This window comes from Phycodurus eques, chromosome 7 (assembly GCF_024500275.1).
Source record: "Phycodurus eques isolate BA_2022a chromosome 7, UOR_Pequ_1.1, whole genome shotgun sequence".
Lineage (NCBI taxonomy): Eukaryota > Metazoa > Chordata > Actinopteri > Syngnathiformes > Syngnathidae > Phycodurus > Phycodurus eques.
Window position 1 is genome coordinate 15,141,704 of NC_084531.1, and position 22,891 is coordinate 15,164,594.

A 22,891-nucleotide genomic window follows, 5' to 3' on the forward strand; every position below is an offset into this window, starting at 1 on the left:
AAAAAAAAAAAGTCTAAGTAAAATCGCTGCCTCGAAGCTTCGCCGCTGTAATGTTTCCATACGGATTAATGTTCCTGCATGCAGATACATGCACCACACCGTGTCAACCAACTCTACACTCTCATTCGCTGACACCCACATCACACACCAGGCCAGGCCCCACCTTTTAAAGCCATACATACTAGGGTTGCACAATATTTTGTTTGAGCATTGTTATCGCAATATACGTGTGCTCAATAGTCACATCGCAGGGTCTGCTGCCTTGCGGGTGTTCTGCAACTTACAGTGAATCAACTGTAATATTAGAAGTGACCAGCAGAGGGACCTGTTTGGACATGCTAATGCAAAGAATGTACACCGGTTGCATTTCCTATTTCTTTCTTTTCCTTCAGAATGCAACTAGGCAGGCACTGCAGATGCGAGAGTGCGCGAGGTGCGTTCAGGGAGAACGCGTAAATGGGAGTCAAAGTGTTTTTTTAATACAGTACATAATTGTAAAAATGTATTATTATTATTATTTTAATATGAAATTTATTTTGTGTTGTAGTATAAGAATAGCTAAATTATTTTGTCAATATCGTCACCCAGAGCTCTGAGGAATGCAAAATTATCAATGTCCTTTCACCATTGTTCCTATGATACTATTGTATTGCGTATTTTCGTTTGCACATGAAGGACAGAAGTCCTGTTTTTGTTTGGATTCCTCATTTGAAAAAATACCATTAAAGCAAGTTCTTCCTCATGTTTTTTAAACTGTAGGGTGAAAGCTGCAACTGGCTAATGTGTGGACTGAATGGGTGGCAACAATGAGGAAATGAAACGTAATAGCCTATTATGAGCGTAATAGCCTATAAGCAAAATATTGGGAAAAAAAACAATCACTCTGAACTAGTTTTTTTTTGGACCAGTGAACTTAGTTCAAAATTTTGAATTATGACCTGAACTAGTTCATTTTTGGAACAATGAACTAAAATTTGAACTAGTTCGCGTAGAAAATGAACTTTCCCAAAACCGATCCTGTATTATTCCACATCACAATATATATTGCAGGTTTAAAAAAAAAAAAAAAAAAAGCGGTCATTATTTTCCAATATCATGCAGCCCCTAATACACACTCAAAGTCACCAAAGAGTACAATAGAACGTGAGGATGGCTACCCCAAGTGGACAAAAATAATATCTGCACCTCACATGCACAGTATTGTGTTTAATAATGCAAAATAGATTTTGATCAGATTACTTGATTAATCAATGGGATGATTGGCAGAATACTTGATTATAAAAATATTAAATAGCTGCAGCCCTAAATAATAATAATTATAGTAAACCCTACATATCTGCAGTCTGGCATTCACAACGTTTTAGACCCTATTCTCCATTATCTGCTGAAGATCTCGTCTATTCACTGTTTTTGTTCTAAATCCAAAGCAAAAGTATTACTTTGGCGCCATCTGCTGGTATTTGGGTGTTGTTAGGTTTAATTCTGTGTTTGAGATGTTCTGTTTGGTTGGCGGTACTTGAATGCACTTCACAATCAAAAGTGAAACTGAAACTTACAGTTTGTTTTTGATTCTCTCCCGATGCAGCTACTAGTAGTAATACCATGTGTCGTCTACTTTGCTGTTATAATTTTCCTGCAATCCGTAACCTTTATTATTGTGTGAAAATACCAAAAGGGTAAGTTTCATGATTTAATACCATTTGTGTAAAGTGCTACGTGCACACATTTGTTGGCCCATGAGTGATGTCACATCACTTTGTGTTAAGCTCGTTATTTGTAAAAATACACTACCTAATGCTATTGATGAGCATGGGAAGGTGTTCTGTTTGTGTTGAACAACTTAACGACTAAATACAGTCATTCATGTAACATGTGTTCATGAATCTGTACATACTACATGCATGGTGTTGATGCTTTATGATCCTCTCGATTTCCAGTGCTTTGCCAACATCTTGTAGCATCCGTTCGCATTTACAAGCTCAGAGAATAGCCGGGGTTCACTGTAATTCATTCAATTTAGCGCCGCTCGTCAGTGAAGAATATCTGTTTCCAATTAGAGCTCATTTGGGCTAATTCCCGAGGAGGAGTTCAACAAAGTTCCCCTCCCCACCCTTGAGGACTTGCACGCTGCCAGAACTAAGACAAGAGCGTGCAAAATCCTCTTGGACCCTCCCCATCCTGGTCACCAGTTCTTCCAGCTCCTTCCCTCAGTTAGGCGCTACCGAGCAATGCAAACTAAAACTAGCAGACATTCCAACAGCTTCTTCCCTCTTGCAATCAACCTGTTAAACACCTAACCTACAATTCAATTGCAACATTTTCTCTTGAGTTTGTTGTCACATTTCTGTGGGGCCAATTATATATTACTCGTGCACTCACTGTAGTAGTCTCACCACGCTGCACTATTTGCATATCTGTTGTTGACCAATACTGGCCACTCATGCCAGAGTAGCATCTGCACCAATTGCACACTGACTGAGGAGTACCTGCAACATTTGCACAATCTACTAGTCACTTTAAACTGTATACGCTCCTTGAAGTCTCAGCACCCTTTGCACAATGGCCATTGCACCAGACTATTGCTATATTAGTCATTCAAACTGCTCTAATTGCTAGAGGTCTCTGCATCTTTTTGCACAATTGTCAAAAAAAACCAGACAAACAAAAAGAAATTGTACCGACATTACCAGATTACTAGCAACCTTTTATTGCTCAGTGACTGTTTTTCTCAATGTCTTTATGTCTCAAAAGTATTCTCTGTCAATTGACTGTCTGTTGTCGTACAAGAGCGGCTCCAACTACCGGAGACAAATTCCTTGTGTGTTTTTTGACATACTAAAAAAAAAATAAAGAGGATTCTATAAATAAAGAGGATTCTGATTCTGATAAAATGTGACTAAAAACATTGCAGATACAGTAATACTGTAAATGTTTTACGTGGGTGACAGTTTGACCCGGCAGACATTAATTTTAGTTGCATTATGCAACTTTATTATATTCTATTATATTTTTACAATATTCCAAGTTCCAAAAAAATCTCGTAATACTACACTACGACATACATTTTTTAAATTTATTTTTGTTACATACAGTATTATGATTTTTTCAATTTGACCTTTTCCCCTCAAAATAAAAGTTTATTCTCGTATTATTATGATTTAAAAAAAAAAATTATATTATAACTATTTCTCTATATAAGATAAATTTAATATTGTAATTATATCCAGTGGCAACTCAGTCGAGTGTTTTGTTTTTGCAATTTTTAAGGTGGTGAATTACTTTTTACATTACCACGTGTGACAAAAAATGTTTGAAGTGTCTTCATTAAAATGTGAGCTGTTAATTGAATGGTAACTCACTTGGATTTCTTCTGGTAGATTCCGTACGCCAGCCCAATGACCATGGCGGCGATGAGAAGGCCGACCACCACTCCGACCACCAGCTTGGTTTGATCGGCGTCCTCCGATTGGTCTGCACAACAAAAGACCAACACGAGCATCACGCACCTGACGGTCACGCGCTAGTGCGGACCTCCTGACCACAAACAGGAAGCTGAACACTAAATGCACTGGCTGAATGGACACATTGCCACTGTACATGATTATGAATCGCTGAAGTAAATGTTAATGACAGCATTCGTCTGTTTATGACATAATTTGTTCAGCCAGCAGAATAATGGGTTATGTTTGCCAGGATGCTGGTGGCGCCACTCCTTCTGTGTAGCAGTAGTCCACATTTATCTATTTCTTCCAGAGAGTTTTTGCTTTATAGTCGCTTCTCCTAATTCTCACAAACAAGAAGACATCTACGACTTACCTCGTTTATCCACTCTCACCTCCTCAAATACTGAAATCAGATACGAAATGAAAATTAACTTCCAACCAAGGCAAAAATGACGTCTAATGCTACGTCTAGTCTATTGACTGCATGCACGAGGTTCAGATCAGAGAGAGGACAGGTCGAGTCCCAGCATCCCACACACACACACGCACACACACAACTCGGCGAGAAAAGAGGATGAAATGGTGACACAGCAAACGTTTAGGATGAGACGGTGGCATGCAAGTATCAGGTTTGTGTGAATATGTGATGGACAAAAGTATTCAGACAAATCTCAATGAATCAATCAATTCATCAAACAGTCAAATTGAAATCTCAATTATTCACCCAAGCAAGCCATTTTGGACAGTTGTATGCTTCCAACCTAGTGGGAATAGTTTAGGCAAGGCCTTTTTCTGATCATAAAGATGTGCTTGCATGGGTTGTGTCGAGGAGGGTCGACCTTGTTATTTTCTTCCTATTATTATATCTTGATTTTAAAACATTTTTAATTTGATCAAATTATTCCGATTCTTTTGATGATCCTATTGATTAATCAAGTAATTAGATAAAAAAAAAATCATTATTAAATACAATAACGTTCATGTGAGGTGCAAGTATTATTTTTGTCCACTTGAGGTCACCATCCTCACATTCAACAGTAGTATTTGTGACTTTGTCCCGGGGCATGGCCTGGTGAGTGACATGGGTGTCAGCGAATGAGAGTGTAGAGTTGGCTGGCTGCTAACTGGCTAACACGTTAGCCAGTCTGCGTGTTGAGTGACTACTCCGCTTTAGTTGTGGCCATCGGCAGCTCGTGTATGAATGTACTTATTACGTGGTTTTTTTTTCTTACTGTTTTTTCAATAAAGCGATTGAAAAAGAATCAGAAGCTGTGTCTATCATTGACTACTTTCGGATGCATTACAATATGTTGTAACTGGCTATAACGGGTATGTTATATTAACTTGGAAAACATCATAACATTACCTTGTGCTGGTGATCGCAGACGCGCTGTTATGGTCCACATTGCACTTTATTTTTCTAGTTAAGTGTGAAATGATACCAAACTCGGACATGTTATCTTTTACTTTTTTTCTTTAACACGCAAACAAAATACAAACAAACTTTTTTATTTAACAGACAAACAAAAAGTAAATATAAATCCAGTGATTCCAGAGCACTGATGTGCAATGAGAGATCATCAGGTGCGCCACGGGATATTATTCAATTTCACTCAATTAGTCTTAAGTTTTGTTTTGTTTTTACCCTTGTACACCTATCCCTGCCAACAATGTATGTTGACAGGGAGAACCGTTAAAGGCTCTTCCACTAGATGGCAGAAGGTACATAATTAACCTGTGTATCTGCTTTTTGTGACATTTTTGTTTGGAAGCGAGATTTTTCTGTAATGTAAACTATGTGGCTTGGCTCAATAAAATCTTGAAAAAAACTAAAAAAAAAACTGGATACATTTGCCATTGTTAATTTTTACATTTACCACATAAAGGTGTGGGGGGGGGGGAAAAAACATTTAAGAAGTACAGTATATCAGATGTTATGTAAATGTATTTTATTTATTTTAATTACGGGATTTCCTACAAACACCTGTCTAACTTTTTTTTAAATGGTTCAACTATTTTTATCATCCCTAGTAAACAATAACGAGAGAGTTAAATACCATTAGGATGAACTATAAATGATACATTCCACATTTTCTTCCATGGTCGTGTTCGGTGTTTCTAACGGCTAAATGTCCCAATACCTTTGTCCATAACATGCGATTGCTTACATCTTTTTTTAAAAATACCAATAAAGAAAAAAGCAGTGAGGTGCTGTTTCATGAAAGTGAACATGATTAGTGTCCTGATGTTGAGTCAGCATGCAAGTTAAGTTAGCTGCATGGGGAGTGAGGTGGGGGAAAGCACCGATGAGAGGAGTTCAGCGAATAACACCACCGGGGAGGGCGCAGCATACTTACGAGAAGACACATTAATGTCCCGCGTGTCCACGCCGAACTCGTTGGACACGGTGCACGAGACGGTCAGGTTGACGGTGGGTACCACTGTGATTTTGTGTGTGACCTTGCCGTTGACGAAGGGACTTTCATCAAGCTAGGGAACAAAATGGCAGCATGGTTCATTTGACCGTTCAGAGTACTTTTAAGATGAATCTTTTTTTTCTTTTTTTTAACAGGTTTTTCAATAGAATACAATATTTCACATATTTTGTCAAATCCTATCCAATAAACCTTGTTGGCTACTAAAATAAATGAAGCCACACCTCGAATAGACCATTTCTGTTTTTTTTTTTTAATGCTGTCGGTATTCTGTATGAATGCCACAGAATGGGGTGACAAAGATGACCAAGGAATTTTTTTTACTTCTAAGGTAGTAACACTGCCGTAACAGAGGCGGGCGGCAACTGTGTGTAAGGCAATTATACAAAAGCAACTGTCACTGTCCGACAAGTATTTTAACGTCACACTAGATGTCATCTACTTACTTGATTGAGGCAATATTCCATTTTGCTGTGTTCTTTGTAAAAAAAAAACAGGCGAAATACATGCCTGTCCTTCTGTTACTGGTCTGATCTCAATAATAATCCACTTTAGTATAATAATACTTCGCTTGCTTTTAATAATTGACGTATCAATTTTAAAATACGGGGTGTAGAGGAGCCTGGTGTGTAGTGGTAAGCGCCCCTGCCTCACAGTCAATAGATTGGCGTGTGCGTGGGGTACTTCCTCCCACATTCTAAACACATGCAAGTTAATTTCATTGAAGATTAAATTGTCCATTACAGTGAATGAGAGTGTGAATGTTTGTTAGTCTATATGTGTCCTGACACTTGAGAGCATGAAAAAAGTGGGAGAGAAGGTCCCCAACTAATTGCCAATGTCATTCTCACACAACAGAGGCAATATATTATATGACTGTGAGTATTGTTGTCTGCTCTGTTTGTATGTGTTGATTCTCCGTGTGTTAAAGCAGCAATTGTTTCAACAGCTATGCTAATTTATGTTAGCCCTTCTATGGTGTTTTGCATTGTACCTGTATGTTAGCATTAAGTAGATTGATTTTTGTTAGACGAAATTATATGGTTTGGTTGAACATTTTTGTTAAAATATACAATGTTCAATTATTTGTTATATATGTCAGTTTTACAGTAAAATTCAACTGGGAATGACAAGTAAACGACATGAAGCAAGCATGCTTTGGCTCTTGTTTGGAGGACTGTTCTAGCGGGAAAGTATTGTTTTTGTTTACAAAGTGATGTTATACGATAGTATCCCAAGGAATAATTTAAAACAAGTTTAAGTGTATTTTAATGTGTTTAAATTTGTTTAAAGCGTCAAACCTATCGGGTTGGTCGGGACCGATTCTGTACTGTAACCCAAGTAAATTGACCTGTATGACCATTCTTTTTAAAAATCACTAGGAGGCAATGTTCTACCAATTGTTCAGGTGCATGCCTGTAAACAATGAAGCCTCACAGGAAGAAAAAACAAAACAGAAAAAAGGAATAACCAACACCCTATTCAGCACTACACACACACACACACACACACAGACACACACAGACACACGTACATACAGTGGGTCCGGAAAGTATTCAGACCCCCTTAAAATTTTCACCCTTTGTTATATTGCAGCCATTTGCTAAAATAATTTACATTCATTTTTTTTCCTCATTAATGTACACACAGCACCCCATATTGACAGAAAAAAACGTAATTGTTTAATGTCTTTGCAGATTTATTAAAAAAGAAAAACTGAAATATTACACAGCCATAAGTATTCAGACCCTTTGCTCAGTATTTAGTAGAAGCAGATATATATATATATATATACACACACACACGCACGCACACACACACACACACACACACACACACACACGCAGTAGATACAAGTGGATGTGAGCACTGTTCATGAATGGCCATTAGCAAGGCTTGTGTTCAAGTCTTCTTTGAAAAGGTGTCACATAAGGGTAAAACGAAAATAAACCTTTCAGAAAGATGCAGAAAATTGTGTTGCTTGATAAAGGTTCATTATCGCATGCAGGTTGAGTTCAGCTTGGACTCAAAGGAATTAAAATTATCTTGCACAAATAGATTTTCAGCCCAAAGCTCCTTGGGTTATATATGTAATTCAATCTGCTCCTGCTGACGCTTGTGCTGTCAGCCGGCATACAGGTACACGGCAGAAACAAAAAAATGGGATTTTGTCTTTGTGACACTGCAGCGCTTGAGCCTGGGAGAAATTAAGCTTGTTTACTCTATCCAACAGTGCACCTGCCTCAAAAAGCCAGGACCGGATATGCTCACAGGTGTGACAGCTGCAGGGAAGAAATGCTAACAAAGTGCAAAGTGCTCTGCAACCAAGTGAAGTGAGGTGCTACTTGATGGAGTTCAGAAAATCAGGATAAGTTTCTTGACGCCTTCTCATTTCTGCTCATTTATTTCGTACAAGAAGAGTACGAAATAAACAAGAAGAGCCATTAGAGCCATGCTGACAAAAGAAAGTGGAAATTATGAGCATTAAGTCAAGGGATTTTACAAGAAGGCAGCATGGTGGGCGACTGGTTAGCACATCTGCCTCACAGTGCTGAGGACCGGGGTTCAAATCCTGGACCCGCCTGTGTGGAGTTTGCATGTTATCCCTGTGCCTGCGTGGGTTTTCTCCAGGTACTACGGTTTCCTCCCAAAAACATGCGTGGTAGGTTGATTGAAGCATCTAAATTGCCCGTAGGTGTGAATGGTTGTTTGTTTATATGTGCCCTGCGATTGGCTGGCAACCAGTTCAGGGTGTACTCCACCTCTTGCCCGAAGATAGCTGGGATAGGCTCCAGCACGCCCGCGACCCTAGTGACGATAAGCGGTACAGAAAATGGATGGGTGGATGGATTTGACAAGAACTCATGATATTGGAAAAAATATGACAATTTACAGAAGTCATACATTAATATTATTAGAAACAACACAATTTGATGAAAATAAAGTTATACAGCAATGAAAATAAAGTTGTCATTTTAGGATAAAAAGATGTAATATTATGAGAATAAAGTCATAATTTTACTGGAATTGTTTTTGTTATATTACAGAAAGAATCTTGTGATAGTATGAGAACAAAGTCAGAATATCAGAGACACAATTTTGCAAGTGTCAAAAATAGATCATTCAGAATAGATGAGCTAAGATGTCAAGTTACTTTAGTATAAGTTTGATAACTTTATTATCAGAATATAGTTTTTTCCCCCTTAATATTTAATTCTTGCAATAATAAAACCTATTGTTTTTTTCTCATAAAAAAATTTTACTTTATTTTCATATCGATAAAAAAATATGACAATATGACTTTTCCATCTTAATAGGACTTTTTCCATGAGAAAAATAAGCCTTCATTGTCATATTACAACCTTTTCCACTTATTATGACATTCTGTTCTCGAAAAACATAACATTTTATTGTTGTAAGATTAAGATAGTTTCGTAGCGGGAATATTACTTTATTATTGTAAAATTGTGTATATCTCATAAAAAATAACTTTATTTTAATAATATTAATAAAAATACTCGTTTATTCTTGTAATATGATTTTTTCCCTTCTTAATAGTATGATTTTTTCGATACAAAATACAACTTTATTCTTGTAATATATCAATCTTTTACACCTATTAGTACAGTATAACTTTTTGTTCTCAAAAAACATTAAATTTGATCGTCCTAATATTAAGATTATTTTGTAGAGGAAATTATTACTTTCTTTTAATATTGTGTTTTTTCTAAACCTCCCAAATAATCCACACACAAACACACACACAAAATAATTGTATTGTTGTAATATTATAGCTATAATGACTTTTTTTCTCATTTTGCTATATTTTTGTATAATCTCGTTATATTACAACCTTTTTAACATTACTTTTTGAAAACAAGGGGAGCACGGTGACTGGTTTGCACATCTGCTTCACCGTTTTCTGACGACACGCGTCCAAATCTGGTCTCGCCTATGTGGAGTTTGCATGTTCTCCCCGTGCCTGTGTGGGTTGTGTCTGGGTACTCCGGTTTCCTCCCACATTCCCAAAACATGTATCGTAGGTTAATTGAAGACTCTAACTTGCCCATAGGTGTGAATGTGCGTGTGAATGGTTGTTTGTCAATATGTGCTCTGTGATTGGCTGGCGAGCAGTTCAGGGTGTACCCCGCCTCTCGCCCAAAGTCAGCTGGGATAGGCTCCAGCCCGCCCGCAATCCTAGTCAGGATAAGCGGTAAGGAAAATGGATGGATGGATAGACTTTTTGAAAACAACTATAAATTCAATATATTATACTTTTTTCTTGAGTCCTATTATATTTGTAAAGGCAGATTTTTGTTCCCTTACATTTCCTATTGCGCAAGTGCAGTGAATGTTGATGTAGCTACATATGTAAATATGTACATATACATACACATATATATATGTATGTATGTGTTTTTGATATGAACAGAAGGCGTCAAAGCAAATTAAGAATGATGCGCTTGCTTCACCCCTAAATTGAATCCCGGACACCCCTAAAATTTGAGATTATTTAGTTTTAACTCTTTTTCCTTTTTAAACATGCTAGAAAAGTGTATAACCTAACAATACTTGGTTGAAACGTAATATTTTAACAACAAAAATACAGCATCCCCGCATGTCTCAAAAATAGTTTGTTCCACCCAATCCCTCACACCGCTTCCCGACACGGCTCAGCACGTGCTTCCTGCACGTAGAGCAATACGCTGCCTTTCAGTGATATACAGTTGTGGTTTAAGTACCTGCCTTAAACCAGGATATGTGGAAATCCAATCCATTCCTCTTTTTGCTGGGGCTCAACATTTAAATAACCTTAATCAGATCAAAGACTTTCCTAAAACATGTTATGCTTCTGTTTCATAAATGTGGGAATGAAATTTTGTTAAAATGTTGAAAATGTGAAATTGATCTTGCCTGGCCAGGAGCTCAGCACCCGTAAACCTATGATCCTAGAATAGCCCCTGACTTAGAGTTCATCAAATAGGGGAAAACATATAGAGCTCTTTTCATGTAACCTTGGAAACAATGATAAGTTTCCATAAACATCCCCTAATTGGTCGGTTTTGCAAGCCCAAAAAGGCGACACACCCTCTTTATTGTAGTGCTGCTAAGAAAAAAACAAAACAGAAAAACATTTATGAGCAGAACACCCTTTTGCTATTGGTTGTATAGTTTCCTGAGGAAAGGAATGGATACAATTTCCCAAGTCACCACTGCTGCAGCTGTGTGTTTGTGTGCGTGTGTATGTGTGTGTGTCTGTGTATGTGTGTGTGTGTGTGTGTGTGTGTGTTAGGGGGTAACATACCGAGGTGCCATTGATGCTCCAGGAAACAGATGGCTTTGGAGAGCCCTCGGCCTCACAAATCAAGACTTTATGTTGACCGTCTTCACTACGCTGTTTGGACAGCTGTTTGATCACTGGAGCGCCTGCAATGAGGATGCTCTTGTTGTGATGTTCTTTTTTCATTTACGCACACGCGCACACACACGTCCAATAAAAAAGTGGAGACCTCAAATCAATAGCCACAATTGTTCACTGTCCTTTTTGCCGAGATGAAGACAGAAGACAGTTCACCCCGTTTGATCCAAAGGAGTAAAACAACATTGATAATAAACTAAGAAAAGCCGACTAATTAGTCAAAAGGACTTCATTTGCTTAGTCCTGGTAAACAAACAATGTTTTTTCTTTTTCCAAGAGTTGAGCTGTCAGAGACTTTGTGGACTCTCAGCTGGTTGCCTGGCAACAGCTCCTGGACAGCTGGGCCCAGAAATGCAGAGAAATTAAAGGGTCATTTTTCACACTTCATCTTTTTATATGCAAAAAAATGAGAGGGCATGCTAATCTGTGCTAATCGAGAAGGACGTTTCCTCTTCATTTGAATAAAATATGCATCTCTTGGGGCTAAGCCAAATTTATAGCCATCGAGGGGCTGCTTGACATGCTGAGCTCAGTCCAATTTACTGTATATGACAATCCAAGTAGTTGAAATCATACTTAATGAAATCTTATTGATAAATGCTTACTGCTTGTCAGTTGATTACATGTAAATGTCCAAAATTAGACTTCACCTACACAAATAACAACAAACACCCTCAATGAATGAACAAAAAACTCAAGCGAAGGCTTAGACCAGGTGTGGGCAAACTTTTTGGCTCAGGGGCCAGATTGACTTTTAAAATTTGACAGGCGGGCCAAGCCAGGACTAGATGCTTACATATCAAAAATAAACAAACAAACAAAAAGATTTACTTTTAATGGGAACAGTGTTGTTTTGTTGATAAATTTGTTTTGCCAGTGCATCAAAGTCTGGTGTTTTGTTGTGGCAATTCTCAGAACACATCTGAGGTGTTCATCACTCAGCTGGGATCTGTAGGATGTTTTGTTGGTGTTCATCACACTAAAAGTTTGTTCACACACATATGTAGAACAAAACACCACCAGCATTCTCTGTGCCATCTTCCGGATTTTCGGAAATTTGTTTGCACTTAATGAAGCATAAAACTCATTCAGTTTGAGAGTTGAACTTCTCTTTTAAAACAGTATAACATCGTAGCTCAATCAGTTCCATCTGCAACTCCTGTGGCGCTGTTTCAGGGTCTTGTGTGACTGAATCTTGGATGGCAGTGTGTCAGATAAAGGTGTTTTGCTGAGCTTGCAAGCTTGATTTTAACCGCTGAGCCATAGCCATCAGTTCCTGCGTTGATTGGCTGTTTGTATAATCAGCATGCTTGGTAGAAAAGTGACATCTGATGTTATTTATATTCCTCTAAAACCGCAATGGTTTCCTAACAAATTAGACATACAGCCTTTGACTGGACTTCAGTGGAAAAAGTATATAGTAGTTCATTCTGTATTAAACACTCTGCGCTCACAGTTGCCTTTTCTTTTCTTTGGCCTACTCATGGTTGAAGAAGGGTTCAGAGCAGTAGCAGAGTAAAAACAGAACAGCCAATGTCAAGTCAATGTATCACTGTACCTACTGCGCTACCTGCTGGAACCACTGGGCATTACAGGACAACCTGGTGGAACCACTGGGCATTACAGCACAACCTGGTGAAACCACTCAGCATTACAGGACAAGGTCAAATGAATGTAGTCATGATTTTCTTTTTATATGATTTGGGCGATTCTGTACCAATCTTTGGCGGGCCGGATTGAAATGATCAATGGGCCGGATGTGGCCCGTGGGCCGTAGTTTGCCCACACCTGGCTTAATGCAGTACACAAGATGTGCAAAGACCATTAAGCATGATATAAATATAGTACATTAGAGGTGCACAGACCATTGACTATAGTCTAAAATACTAATGTTACTTTGTTATTAAGCGCTGCATCTAGACCATTACAAATTATGTATATGTATTAGATTAGAGGTGCACAGACCATTATATATGACCTTAACATGGCACATTTGATATGCACAGACCATTTATTATGATACACAAAAGGAGAGCTGCACAGACCATACATAAAATGTAAATGTGTTACATTACGCATACCATGAAATACAATGTGACTTTGGTACTGTAAAGGAGCACAGGCCATTAAATATTATGGAAAAAACACTAAATAAGAGGGGGATAGACCACTATTGTAGTAAATCTAAATAGAGTCGACTCGACTTACGAGTGCCCCAAATTTCAAGATATGACCTGATATTTTGCTTTGAATTGCGAGCAATGACTTCAGAGATGAGCGGGCTTCACTGCTCTGGTGAAGTGAAAAATTTTTTTTAGCAATCAAGCTGGTACATATAGTGGGAACTTACAAATTGGTTGACAAACTCATTTTTCAGTTGAATATTTCTTGGGTACACGAACTAGGCTTCCTCACATCCACGCAGAACACTCACTTGTGCTTTCTTTCCCATACTGTAAATGTCATTTGCTTCGCATGTCACGCATATCAGGTATTTTACTTTTAATGCTGCACGGTGGCCGACCGGTTAGAGCGTCAGCCTCACAGTTCTGAGGACCCGGGTTCAATCCCCGGCCCCGCCTGTGTGGAGTTTGCATGTTCTCCCAGTGCCTGCGTGGGTTTTCTCCGGGCACTCCGGTTTCCTCCCACATCCCAAAAACATGCATTAATTGGAGACTCTAAATTGCCCGTAGGCATGACCGTGAGTGCGAATGGTTGTTTGTTTCTATGTGCCCTGCGATTGGCTGGCAACCAGTTCAGGGTGTACCCCGCCTCCTGCCCGATGACAGCTGGGATAGGCTCCAGCACGCCTGCGACCCTAGTGAGGAGAAGCAGCTCAGAAAATGGATGGATGGATAAAAAATACTGTTAATGACATGCTTACTCTAACTTTCTCACTGCCCCGGCTATATCGACGGATGTTGTCCAGAGTTTGCGTCCGTTTGACTTTTCCCTTCTTTTTTTTTTTTTTTTTTTTTCACGCTGCGTTGCTCGAACGCGGCATGCTCCTCCTTGTGTACATTCTTCAGGTGCCCGATCAAATTTATGTTGAAGCATTTAGATGACGTTCCCCACGACGTACTTCAGTTGTGCACAGACTGCAAATAACTTACTATTGTTTGTCTGAGACACCGCAAAATAGTCCCACACCGATGATGTGTTTTTTAACCAACAAGATTGAAAAAAAACTTTATTGGCCGTCAGATAGTAACAGTACTGTGCCACAAAACGTGACAAGGCTAAAAATAAACCAGCTTTTTGATTCATACTGAATTAAATGTCTCATGTGGAGCTGATGCATGACGTCATTGATCGGATCGGTGAATAATGACATGAAAGCCGATCAGCATAAAATGCTAATTATTGTCCGATACCGATCCCACCGATCAGATCGGCCTAAAGTCTAGAAATAAATTGGCATGTTGGCAGCGAGCCAGGAGGAAAGAGTGTGTTAAACTCAAAGAATTTCCAAAGTTTCACAACTGTAAAAAAAAAATTAAATCACATTCCATGACAGCAGAGCTACGATCGCCAACACAAGACGCCTACCACCATGAGTTAGAACATGGGTGGGCAAACTACGGCCCGCGGGCCACACCCAGCCCGTTGATCATTTCAATTCGGCCCACGAAACCATTGCAGTTTTAGAGGAATATAACATCAGCCGTCACTTTTCTACCAAGCATGCTGATTATGCTAACAGCCAATCAATGCTGGAACTGATGGCTACAGCTACGGCTCAGCAAAACACCTTTATCTGACAAATTGCCATCCAAGATTCAGTCACACAAGACCCTGAAACAGCGCCATAGGAGCTGCAGATGGAACTGATTGATCTCCAATGTGATACTGTCTTAAGAGAAGTTCAAATCTCAAACTGGATGAGTTTTATACTTCATTAAGCACAGACAAATTTCCAACACTTTGATGTATTGGCAAAAAAATGGTGATCAACAAAACAACACTGTTCCCATTAAAAGTCAATCTAAATATGAACACTGCAATACCTTTTTATTTTTGATATGTAAGCATCTGGTCCTGGCTTGGCTTGCCTGTCAAATTTTAAAAGTCAATGTGGCCCCTGAGCCAAAAAGTTAGCCCACCCCTGAGTTAGAACATAGTGTAATGCCCCCACAAGTGGTCAAGGATAGACACAGCCGCCGGTATACTTTCAATCGCTTTATTAGACAAATGATAACAAAATGAATATGTAATGAGCACATTCATTACATGGGCTGCTACCACCACAACTGATGCTCAGGCATTTCACGCAGACTGGCTAATGGTTAGCCAGTTAACAGTCAGCCGCTAACCTGAACTCAGAACAGCCAACTCTACACTCTACACACCATCTTCTAAAGCCACACACACTCAAAGCCACAGATATTATAGTGTGGAACTTAAGGATGGTGACTCCAAGTGGACAACCATAACATCTGCACCTTACACACACACACAAATTATTTTGATAATGCAAAACAAATTTTCATCGGATTACTTGATTAATCGATGAGATAATCAGAGGAATAATTGATTCTAAAAATATTTGATAGCTCCACCATAGTTTATTTCTTATATTCTCTTTTATTATGTTTTCAAATTGATATTTTACAATACAGGGTTATTTTTCTTTATTAAAATCATGTAAGAAAAAAAAAAAGTTTTTTTTAGGGGTTTGGAATGGATTAATGGCATTTCCATTCATTTCATCTGAGAGGGTTCATTTGGGATACGAGTATTTTGAGTTACAAGCGTGGTCACGGAACAAATCAAACTCGTAAGTCAAGACACCACTGTACAGCACATTACTGGTGCAGAGACCATTACATATGACATAAATATAACACTAACTGTAGACCATCAAATATGATGTATACATTATGTCAGCAGTGCATAGACCAATAAGTACGATCCACATATGAGAGGTGCACAAACCATTATTGGAATTGGGCACTTAGACCTGCAGTGTAAGTAAGTATGAGTGTTGTGTTGAGGCCTTTACCTTCAACAACCAGATCAAAAAAAGCCTTCTTGCTAAGTGCTCCCATCTTCACTTCGGTCTCATAGCTGCCAGAGTCCGAGAACTTGAGCTTGTTAAACTTGGGCTCTTTTTGCAGCTTGACATTGTCCTGATTAGATAAAAACAGTAGCTTTCATTTTACGAACAAACTCATTCTTCGTGACAGACACGCTCAGCATCAAGAGTTGTTAGTTGTTTTTTACCTTGGTCCAGGAGACCTTTGAGTCCCCTGAAGAGTCGATCTGGAAAGATAGCTCCAAGGCCTCCCCAGCTGTCTTGACGACATTCCCAGAGGGGCTTAAATTGATATCTAGGTCTAAGAGAGAGAAAGCGGTGAGAGGATGGAGAAACGACAGCTCACAGGCTCTGACAAGCTCGGCTATATTTCTATTATTAACTACACTCCTCTCGCTACACCGCGCCTTATTAGCAGAGGCTGACACAACAAAGTGTCCTCAAAGTGACCCAGAGATCTGAACGTTACGGGACAAACAGATTTAATTCTCGATGGCAACACCAGAGGCTCAGAAAAAGGAGAAAAATGACAGCTCTGATGGAACAATTTCTCAGAGAAACGCAGCATGATGTCTTACAATTGACTGTGACATTCTTGGAAGCCATCATGGCAGGGTTGCCAATTAGGGAGCATTGGTATTCACCGGTAGTGTCACGGGAGACATGAGTGAGTGTGTATGTATTCATGTTTTTCACAGGAACCACATCCCCCTGCAAACACACACAAACACAATAGCCACTGATTAGCTTGGGATGCTCCACTGATTAATGACACTGAGCGACTGCAGACTCATCAGCGTACCTTCAGGTGGAAGTTGAAGCTGGTTGGTGCCGGGTTGCCATCCGCCACGCACTTGAGAGTCACGTTGTCACCTTCCACCAGAGGTTCCGGAGCAATAACCCCCAGGACGATGCTCTCTGTGGAGTCTGGAAAGTGGACATGAGACACCAAGGAGTCAAATAGAGGATGTGGTCTGCTGTCTAAAAATGCACCCCATCATACGGGGTAGTGTTTCTAATATTGGGGTGACTTTACATAAAGTCTCTGTGAAGTAAAAATAAATATGGATTTTAAGTTTGACACGCCACAGAGAAGAGTGTTAATTTCGCAGGATTGTTAACAATCCTGCGAAATTAATTGGAATGATAAAAATAAATAAATACATAAATAAATAAATAGCCAAGTATGTAAAACGAGGCTTCAAAAATCATGGAAAATCAAGCATCTCTCTCCACTCTCAAACAATGTGGGCGCTTCTGCTGCATGCGCTGAAACCACACCCAGCTCCCTGTCAACTTTTAATAAAATACCACTGCTCTAACCTGACACTTCGTCGACCATCTTTCTTATGCCTACACATAACTAAACGTTTCAACTGTAAAAATATATTCTCTTAAATCACAGGTGTCAAACTCATACGGCCAGATCCGGCCTGCTATATCAAAAAATCTACACATTTTCTTCTTGAATGGAACTTTAATTATTGAGTGAGGGTTCCGCTTTTAAGAAGTGAATAGTGGGTTTTTAAAAATGTATTATTTTCAGCATGCACAAGATTAAATAAAAAGGACACAAAGCAAAGCATGACCGATAGTAGTTGTTGGCCCAAAAATGATTTAAAAACATGAGGCATAATTAAGTTTGTGCTGCGTCTTTGACAACAAACTCTTAGCCTCCCTCGTGTGAAAGTGCACCAGCTTATTTGGAGGCCAAGCCCAGCAAGCGGCTTCTGCATTAATCCCATCTTGAGACTCATCCCCGCAACACTAAAGACTAAAAGTCTCTCTTTTTTTTTTTTTTCAAATAACCTGCCTAGCAGAGCTGGGATGTATTTAAAAAATAAATAACAAAATAAATCAGTCAAGGGAGGTAAACACCAGTCAGAATTATTTCATAGTCCGCGATGATGAAACTCAAAGAAACATTCCTTTCATTATGCGTCCACAAAAGGAGCGAAGTTGGACGACTCACATGTGATGGTGAAGGTGAGTGTAGATGACGCCAGCCCTTTGCCTACGTTGTGCCGAGCGCTGCAAGAGAACTGGGCGTCCGTGTCCTCCTTAGTGGCCGAGTACTCCAGTGTGGAGGAGGTGCTCGACAGGCCGCTCACAGGGTCCACCTGCACGGAGGCCCGGATGGAAATGCCTGTGCCGATAAACAAATAAGCTGTCAGAGGGCCCCCCAAAGCACACAGTAGCTCCAATGCCAGACACAAACTTATAACACTTTTTAATAATAACTACTTGCTTATTACTTTAGCCCGATGTGGGAATTCTGTTGACTCTTTCTTTTAACGTGCACTATAAACATACTCCACAAGGAAGTCCGGACTAGAACAAAAAGACTTCGATTCGAGGGCAGTCAATTTTCCATGCGGCACTAAATGCATCAGCCAAGTCAACAATATACCCGTAACAACACACCTTTCCCGCCATCCACCAGTGGTTTGTTGTTCTTCAGCCATGTCACGTTGGCCGGTGGATTAGCATCTTTTGCGACACATGTAGCCAGCTGTGGAACAAAATGACAAAAGTCTCACAAAAAGACTTCTAAAGTCATTGTTTAAACTGACCAAATATCAGGAGACCTATAACCCCCGCCTTTTGATGACTTCATAATATTCCACGCAAAGGACCATGAAATGGCCAAAGACTACTCTCTGGTCCTGTGGGTGTTCTAATTGCAGCAGCAGGGGATGTGCTCATTACTAATTCATGAACAGCACTTCAAAAGACCTCATTACTGTAGAAACATGGTCGCTGCTACGCCTCAGGAGAGGGGGGCTTCCCTTGTTGCTTCTTAAAATACTGTCGGTATAAGTAAGGTTTGTCACACAGAAAAAAAACCACACACCTTTGTAAGTTTACCAATCTCCAGCTCTTGCGCCTTGTCAGAAATCTCCACACCTGCAGGCGCCTCTGCAACACACATAATTATAAATATTCTGGGTGGTATCAAAGTACAACATGCACTCCAGTAGGTTTACAAAGGGGTGGAAATTTTAATTTAAATGAGAAGTTAAGCAAGAGTTTAACTGAATTGGGAAGTTAAGCAGGATAATTTTGGAGATATTCCAAATTGGAAACTTTCCACAGGTATAAATTTAATGGAAAGGTATCACATGAAGACAAACATTTAGTTTTGTCATCGGCAGACGTCCATCCAAAATAGATTTCTGGCCCACAACAGTACCTTAATTGCTCAGAGCTGCCAACCTATTGAAATTCACTTACAGAACAATTTATCTGAATTTCTATATTTTTAAAATCATATCATAATATATGTTTAAAATAAACTACCTGTTTATTTTGTTACCGTTTTATCAATAATACAATTGCAAGCGCTATCCTTGACCACTTGTGGGGCCATTACAAAATGTTCTAACTATTGGTGGTAGGCTATATTAATTTAACTAACATTGATACATTCTGTTGGTGAACCTAGACGTGTTTTTGTGGTACAATAGTTAGTTGTGCCTTGCCCTAAAAACTTTTCTCAACAATATTTAAGTTCCCTAGTAAGAGTCAATCTTCATTTGTATAAATTCCTGGTTTATTCCCATGGAAAGTTTCCAACTTTGAACATTACTCCCTACAACCCTACACTCCAGCCCCATCACTCACTGTAGACGACCACATTGACCGGGTACTCATTGATGTCCAACCCGACCACCATCATGCAGGTGAAAGTCCGCTGGTCGCTCAGCTTGGCGGCAGAGAGAAGCAGGCTGGAGTTGGCCGCCATGTTGATCCGACCCATGTATTCATTAGTGGCGCTAATGGAGACATTCTCGGTTTTCTTTCTGACCAGCAGGTCTCCTGAGAGTCCGTCCCCTTTGTCCTGGAAGGGATTTGTTGCAAAAGACATACAGAATGAGCACAAAGACACACTGTCACATTGAGGGACAGATGCACGCTCTGGTGCACAGCAAATGCACTCAGACTGGGCGTGGCTCAAGACATGATAAATGGGTGTCAGATGCTTGGTGTTAGACGGACTTCACCATTCTGAATCAATTGACCTCTGCGCCGACTTACATATTTCCACTTGGTGATCAGCACGTCTTCTGCCTTCACGGCTCCTTTGTTGCACGGAATCTCCAGCGTTTGGCCATATAGGCCCACCACCGTCTCCAGGCCGCTCACTAGGAAGACACATAAGCACAGGGCATGATTTTTTAAATGATAAAATAAATAAATAAATAAATAAACAAACATCATTATCCTGAGTTATCGATGAACACTGAAATAAATTCATGCAAAATCGATCTATCTATACTGCCCTTTTCTCTACATATTCAATAACTAATACCACTTCATTTAGTGTTTGCCTCAAGTGAATAACACTAGTAATTAAACGGGAAAAAAAAAGCTCTTGGTCTAAATTTCATTCAGAACATCACCATGGAGACAAAGCGCTGGTAAGGAGGGTGGGAGGAGGGGACTTCGATGGGATGGGATGAGGGGTAAGAGGTACAAGGCTGCAAGGAAGAAGAGGCTACCACGGCTTGACTGATAATGAGCTGTTATTCTATTTAACTTTTTCATGTCTGAGGACTCTAAAGCTGGAGATGTGCTCACGAGTAGCTGTCAGCAATTGACAGCTAAAGCTTGAATATGAAACAGCTCTTCAGCACTTAAGTCAAACCTAAGAGGACAGAGTCATCACCAAACACATCCTGGGAGAATAATGATGTCCTTGCACTAAGAGGAAACTAAAGACACCTTAAAAGAGTGGGTGTTATTCATCACGTTGCATCGTATTTAAGTCACAAACAAAAATTATAAACTCTTACATCTCCTCTTCATGTGTTATGCAGCATCAGGCTTTAAACAGATGAAAAAGATGAGCTACTTTAATTTGCTTCACAATGTATTCATATTTGAGTCTTGTTTGAATGGACATAATCATTAAGTTACCGCTGTGTGCGAGGAGGCCGCAGCAACAACCTTGCTGGCGTATTGTCGTTTTGTTTTGTTTTTGCGAAGAGGATGCACATTAAAAAGGTTGCGTCCTTCACTCAATTAGATTCCTGCAGCGCACACTCTATTCAACTCATTTAACTGTTCATACTCATAGTCCTTGGTAGAAATGGTTACTTTCTAGATAATATCTGACAGTAGGTTTACAAGCAGGCAAATATTGGATGAGCAAACAATGTTAAACTATGAGGAAATAAATTCAAATTATGAGAATATTGTTTTTTTTTGTAATATATAAAATAATATAAATTTGTAATATCAGGAGACATGTTGGAATCGTATGATAAAAAGGTTGTTTTTTTCTGGGGGGGATAGTAACGTTAGGAGAAAAAACATTGCAACATTATGGGAATAATGTTATGAGGAAAAAAAGCCAAATTTTCGAGGAAGTCCTATTTTTGAAAAAATAAAAATAAAAAAATCCAGACACCGAGCGACACGTCCGAATGTACTCAAGTGGAAAAATTAAAGTTGGCAACTCTTCAACGCACAACAAGCAATTGCGCACAGTCCATCTACCGAGACGCAGCAACAGAAAAACTGTCCCATTCACTGACTGCACCAGCACATTTTGGTTACAGAGCCTCTGTCTTTCTAGCCATAGTTACATATGAAATTATAAATACTTTATTTATAAGTATTGTTGTAAAACATATTATATACATCACTTTGCGGCACCGCAACTGCCAGACGGCTCTCACTTACGCTGGGAACCCGGAAAAGTTCTGTTTTTGTTTTTATGAAAGCTCATGTGCATTTTTGATTGGCTGTTACAGCTGCAATGTTGCGAGGACATTCACGAGCGATTAAAATTTTGTATGGCAGCAAAACTAGCCACTCATGATTGCCAAACCCCACACACTGCGTGATAGTTCAGTCAGGTTGGGCCACCTCACTCGGTGGTTGGTGGCAGCATTAGGAGAAAAATGTCACAATGTTACGAAAATAATTTCTTCAAGAAAAAAAACCAAACGAAACACGTTGAAATGTTACGAGAATAAAGTCATATTTTTGGGGGGTGAGATAAAAATGTGCTAATGTTAGGACATGAAAATATGAATATTACCAGAAAGAAATGTTAGGAAAATAGTCATACCAGGAGAAAAGAGGTGTAAAGTTTGTAGAATAAAGTTTAAACAAAAGTCATTCTCAAATAATGAGGTTTCTAATAAAATTAAGATTTAATTTTCATAATATGCTTTACTTGTAAAATTGCACATTTGTTTGTAAAGTGAGAACTTCATCAGAATCAGAATCATCTTTATTTGCCAAGTATGTCAAAAACACACAAGGAATCTGCCTCTGGTAGTTGGAGCTGCTCTCGTACGACAACAGACAACAGTCAATTGACAGAGAATACTTTTGAGACATAAAGACAAAGAAAATATATGTATATATTATTATATTATTCAATTATTATTCAATTATTCTTATGTTTTGATTATGTCATATTCTTTATTCTATGACTTGTGGATGTGTATGATAATAATCCTTCATAAACCAACCTTTATGTCACACAATATTCCACAGATATTTAATAATTCCAAAAGTTTTGATGGCATTTCAAAGTATTATA

The 22,891-nt window shown here is 39.1% G+C and overlaps 1 protein-coding gene across 2 annotated transcripts in view; it reads right to left on the reverse strand.

The window, feature by feature from the left end:
• The window catches only part of LOC133404926 (CD166 antigen homolog), a 75,528-nt gene that overhangs the window by 1,214 nt on the left and 51,423 nt on the right, over positions 1 to 22,891 (reverse strand). The window contains exons 2-14 of one of the 2 annotated variants that reach the window (XM_061681455.1): positions 20,371 to 20,477; positions 19,957 to 20,173; positions 19,187 to 19,251; positions 18,757 to 18,844; positions 18,305 to 18,478; positions 17,135 to 17,259; positions 16,911 to 17,043; positions 16,521 to 16,633; positions 16,300 to 16,426; positions 11,184 to 11,305; positions 5,801 to 5,933; positions 3,817 to 3,846; positions 3,360 to 3,471 (exon numbers count right to left, since the gene is read on the reverse strand). In XM_061681455.1, the coding sequence (XP_061537439.1) occupies positions 3,360 to 3,471; positions 3,817 to 3,846; positions 5,801 to 5,933; positions 11,184 to 11,305; positions 16,300 to 16,426; positions 16,521 to 16,633; positions 16,911 to 17,043; positions 17,135 to 17,259; positions 18,305 to 18,478; positions 18,757 to 18,844; positions 19,187 to 19,251; positions 19,957 to 20,173; positions 20,371 to 20,477 (1,546 nt within the window). The remainder of the gene's footprint in view (positions 1 to 3,359; positions 3,472 to 3,816; positions 3,847 to 5,800; positions 5,934 to 11,183; positions 11,306 to 16,299; positions 16,427 to 16,520; positions 16,634 to 16,910; positions 17,044 to 17,134; positions 17,260 to 18,304; positions 18,479 to 18,756; positions 18,845 to 19,186; positions 19,252 to 19,956; positions 20,174 to 20,370; positions 20,478 to 22,891) is intronic. The other variant, XM_061681456.1, reaches the window with a different exon arrangement.